Consider the following 4,974-nt stretch of genomic DNA (forward strand, 5'->3'; position numbering starts at 1 on the left):
TTTTACTTTTTTAAACAAAATGAATATGCTACAGGAATGCTAAACAAGAAACCACCTGAACATTAGACTATGTTATCTGGGTGTTTGTGCTAATCATAGGTGAATTAATAGAGAAATGTGAGCTCCAGAATAGTGCCAAAGCACTTCTGCAAATGAAGTGAAAGGGGAGATGCCTGAAGCTGATGCTTGTAAGACTTCCAAGGCTGTTAGACCTTATGATCAGAAAAAAGATCTAGTGATTTTTTTTGTGCCTGCATTACCTTTACCAGTGTGTGAGGAAAAAGGAATGGAATCAGACCCTCTTCCTTACTCTACTGTAATAATCTTGAATACTGAAGATTTGTGTGCTGATCTTTAGACTAAACTGGTAGGAGCCATTGTGAAGCTTTTCAGTTCCCCTTCCTTTGCCACCTGTCTGGCCATCTTTTTATTACCCACTTTCCCTCCACTTTGAGTGCTTCAGTCCTGCTTGCCTAAATGAGTGCCTGTTTCCTGACATGCTTTGGTAGAATTGGGTGTGATTGGGAGTTCAGAACAGAGTGGGAGGGTATGCTCTTCATGCTTGGATGCAAATGAATGATGCAGGGAACAGCGCTTCCTGGCATCTTAGCAGCTGTGATTGCTACCAAAACCCATTTGGTTCTCCCTCCTGTGCCTAGGGTGCTCCCCGAAAGTCCACATGGGTGTGGGTATGAAAAGGCACATGACAGACAGAAATACACTAAAGCAGGTTGTCAGGTGTAGTTTCGCTTTTGTCACTTGCTTGAATGGGACTTTTTCTTTGCTTAGACTACATGGGATATGGGTGAAGAGCTTTCAGAGTAACGTGTAACCTTGTGATGATCTGTACTGCAGACAGGTGCAAACTTGTATAAAACCTGTGGAATAACCTTGATTCTCTAGCCGATCTTAAATGTATGTTGTTTTTTTGACAACATCGTGATTTTACTTTGGTTTTTAGCCCTAGCAGACAGCTGATGTCTTAGGTGCATGCATGTGATGTCAGGGACTATCAAGACTTGTGGGGTGCAGTGCTAGAGCAATAGAGGAAATGACTAGCCAGGTTAACATTTCTTAGCGGTTGTTTTTTGTTTTGTTGTTGTTTGTTTTGTTTTTTTTCTTAAGGTTGCTTTAAAGAGGAAGGCCTGTTTAGTGGCTTGAAGTAGACTTGTGAGACTCTAAAGAAGAATGAAATACATTTGTTCTTTGCCTTGTTCTGGGGAATTTGGGTCATTTAATAGTCCAGAACTGCTGCGTCACTTAAGGTACTTGTAAACATTAAAGTTGACTTGTAAAAGGCATTACTACTTAGTTCTACAGATACTTAATTTATGTGCATTATGGATTGCGTAAGAACAGCAGGAAATATAAGGGGGAAAATAAAATCTGTGGTGTTCAGTCATTGTTTTACTAGACTTCAAATTTTTTCTCATTACTTCATGAAATTCTTCTCTAATTCAATCTTTGTCTTTTGTCTTTGCTGCCTTGCAGGGTTGGTACAGTAGGCCTCACTAAACTTAGCTGCAACTAAGAATTTCTCCTACATCAACTGAGTTAAGGCTGATGTTCTTGTGGAATGTGGATTAAAAGTGCGTGCTAAGTTCCAAATTTCCATTTGAGAAGCGGAGAAAGTAAATGTACCACAACCACCAGCATCAGGACAGCAAACCAAGGGACAAAGAATTTGATCCACAGTGTTGATATATGTTAACTGGTTCACGTATTGCTTAAAAGACATTTGCTGGGGGGCGAGAAGTGGACGTCAGCTGTGCGAAGTCATTTTGTTTACAAAAATGAGGGCTGCTTTGGAAACTGCAGACATTGCCATTGTGGCACTGTACTTCGTGCTTGTAATGTGCATAGGTTTTTTTGCCATGTGGAAATACAATCGGAGCACCGTAAGTGGCTACTTTTTGGCGGGGCGTTCTATGACCTGGGTAGCTATTGGTGCATCTTTATTTGTGAGCAATATTGGAAGTGAACATTTCATTGGGCTCGCAGGATCTGGAGCGGCGAGTGGATTTGCAGTAGGTGCATGGGAATTCAACGCCTTAATGCTTTTGCAGCTTTTAGGATGGGTCTTCGTCCCAGTCTACATCCGGTCGGGAGTATACACCATGCCTGAATACTTGTCCAAGCGTTTTGGAGGGCATAGAATTCAAATATATTTTGCAGCATTGTCTCTAATTCTTTATATCTTCACCAAACTCTCCGTTGACTTGTATTCAGGGGCACTTTTTATTCAAGAATCGCTAGGCTGGAACCTCTATTTGTCAGTTATCCTCCTTATTGGAATGACTGCACTGTTGACTGTGACTGGAGGTCTTGTGGCTGTCATCTACACAGACACACTTCAAGCTCTGCTTATGATTATTGGTGCCCTCACACTTATGATCATAAGTATTACGAAGGTTGGTGGGTTTGAAGAAGTTAAAAGAAGGTACATGTTAGCATCACCAAATATTACATCTATCTTGTTAACCTACAACATTTCCAATACCAATTCCTGCAATGTCGACCCAAAACCTGATGCTCTTAAAATGTTGCGCGAGCCAACAGATGAAGATATTCCCTGGCCTGGATTTCTGTTGGGGCAGACCCCAGCTTCTGTCTGGTACTGGTGTGCTGATCAAGTCATAGTTCAGAGAGTTTTAGCTGCAAAAAACATTGCTCATGCCAAAGGATCCACTCTGATGGCAGGCTTCTTAAAGTTGCTGCCCATGTTTATTATAGTTGTCCCAGGGATGATTTCACGAATACTGTTTGCAGATGATATCGCCTGCATTAATCCGGAACACTGTTTTCAAGTCTGCGGGAGCAGAGCTGGGTGCTCTAACATTGCCTACCCACGTCTGGTGATGAAACTTGTGCCGGTTGGTCTGCGGGGACTCATGATGGCCGTGATGATCGCTGCACTGATGAGTGACTTGGACTCGATATTCAACAGTGCCAGCACTATATTCACACTTGATGTCTACAAACTCATTCGAAAGAGCGCGACGTCTAGAGAACTGATGATTGTAGGAAGAGTCTTTGTTGCGTTCATGGTAGTTATAAGCATTGCCTGGGTCCCAATAATTGTAGAAATGCAAGGCGGTCAGATGTACCTTTATATTCAAGAGGTAGCGGACTACCTGACCCCACCAGTGGCTGCCCTCTTTCTTATGGGTATCTTCTGGAAGCGTTGCAATGAGCAGGGGGCTTTCTATGGCGGAATGGCTGGGTTTCTTCTTGGAGCAGTACGGTTGATACTGGCATTTATCTATCGTGCTCCGGAGTGTAACCAGCCGGATACCAGGCCAGGCTTTATCAAAAACATCCATTACATGTATGTTGCGACAGCTCTGTTCTGGATCACTGGGATTGTGACCTTTGTAGTAAGCCTCCTCACTCCTCCGCCTACAAAGGAGCAGGTTCGGACGACCACTTTCTGGGCTGTGAAAAACCGGAATGTAAAAGAGGACGCTGCAACAGGGGAGCTGTACAAAGGGCAAGAAAAGGGCATCCTCAAGTGCAATGAAAATGCTAACCATATCATTCCAAATGGCAAATCAGAAGAAAATATTAAAAATATTAAGCCAGAGGATATCAATCTTCTGGTTACTTGCAGAGATGACAGCAACCCCGTGATTTCTGTGAGTCACTCTGAAGTTGAGACACCGGTTGATTGTTATTCGAATGGACAAGCAGCTTTGATGGGGGAGAAAAAGCACGAGGAAGAGACTGATGATAGAGAGAGACATTTGAAATTCATAGATTGGTTCTGTGGCTTTAAAAGTAAAAACATGAACAAGAGAGCTGTTCGGGAGATCGAGGAAGAGACTGTTTGTTTACAAATGCTGGAAGAGACTCCAAAAGTTAAACTATTACTAAATACCGGACTGGTCTGTGTCTGTTCACTTGGAATATTCATGTTTGTCTATTTCTCTTTGTGAGTGAATAGTGAACTTTTAAGGGTATGGCTATACATACAGAAGTTGATACAGGTCTCTGGAGATTGTTTGTTTTTCATGTTGTGTTTTTTTTCTTTTCAAATAACATAACCACAATCCAGGCATTGTTTACGCTATAATTGTAAGACCAACTCAACTTTAACCTATTTAGATACCATTCGAGACATGTTTTCCTATCTCTGCTGAAGGCAGAATGTGTCATGCGGTCTCTTTCTTTTTTCCTTTCGTCTTTTTTTTTCCCCCTGTTCGCAGTACTAACCTCATGTTCTTACATGTATGAATATACCAAAGGCAGGCAGGTGGCTGTGTTTGAAGTCAGGTAGTTACAGAGCTCAGTCAGCATTACAGTGAAGATAAGTAAATGTTTACTGATATGTAAAAGCTGAACAATTAAAGCTGTGTTGAAAGGTTTTTTTTAATGTAGGTCTGTAATGCACATTGCTGTGTAGTCATTCTTTGTAACATAGCTGTATTACCTTGGCCAACGTAGGACTTCTTAAATTTTGCTCACTGCTTCTATTCTTTTTTTGATTTATCATTTCTCTTAGGGCAGGAAGATATTTTGCCTCATCTTTTAGCATTTAAAAACATGATAGCTCTTAGTAGCTTTCTGTCTCTTTTCTTTCCTCTGTAAGAAAATCTGTCTTTTGCTTTTGTCCACTCTAAATTCCATTACTGAAAAGTTGCTATATTTAAAAAAAGAAAACCCAATCCTGGAGATGACAAACTGGCAATGGAGAAGAGGGGGGAAAGGAAAACAAGAAATACTCTGTATTTGGCTGTTGTAGTATGTTAAAATAGAAGAGTATATATTAAGCCTCTTCAGTCTCCAAACCATTAGGACATAATTAGGGTTAGCCTCTTTTTAAAGAAAAATTTGTACGTAGGTTTTACCACATGGGGAAGAGAGAAGTGTGAGACTTTGCATGTCTTCAGTTTGGTAAGCACGCTGAAAAGTAACTCCTTTCCTCTGCTGCATGTGTCTAGAAGGAAATACTCTGCAGCTCTACCATTGCCGCAT

The 4,974-nt window shown here is 41.3% G+C and overlaps 1 protein-coding gene across 2 annotated transcripts; it reads left to right on the forward strand.

Moving 5' to 3' along the window:
* Window positions 1–1,669: 1,669 nt before the first annotated feature.
* On the forward strand, window positions 1,670–4,151 carry SLC5A3 (solute carrier family 5 (sodium/myo-inositol cotransporter), member 3). Of its 2 annotated transcripts, XM_010145366.1 has the most exons (2): window positions 1,670–3,785; window positions 3,865–4,151. In XM_010145366.1, exons 1-2 carry the CDS (start codon window positions 1,794–1,796, stop codon window positions 3,871–3,873), a joined length of 2,001 nt encoding a protein of 666 aa, XP_010143668.1. In that variant the 5' UTR covers window positions 1,670–1,793; the 3' UTR covers window positions 3,874–4,151. The 2 variants fall into 2 exon arrangements, with proteins under 2 accessions (XP_010143668.1, XP_010143667.1); XM_010145365.1 differs by having other exon boundaries at window positions 1,670–3,935.
* The last annotated feature ends 823 nt before the right edge of the window (window positions 4,152–4,974 follow it).

This window comes from Buceros rhinoceros, unplaced genomic scaffold (assembly GCF_000710305.1).
Source record: "Buceros rhinoceros silvestris isolate BGI_N320 unplaced genomic scaffold, ASM71030v1 scaffold6451, whole genome shotgun sequence".
In the NCBI taxonomy this organism is placed as follows: domain Eukaryota; kingdom Metazoa; phylum Chordata; class Aves; order Bucerotiformes; family Bucerotidae; genus Buceros; species Buceros rhinoceros.

Bases quoted from the DNA above. Each gene is read 5' to 3' on its own strand.
- SLC5A3 (XM_010145365.1), top strand. From the start codon at position 1,794: ATGAGGGCTGCTTTGGAAACTGCAGACATTGCCATTGTGGCACTGTAC.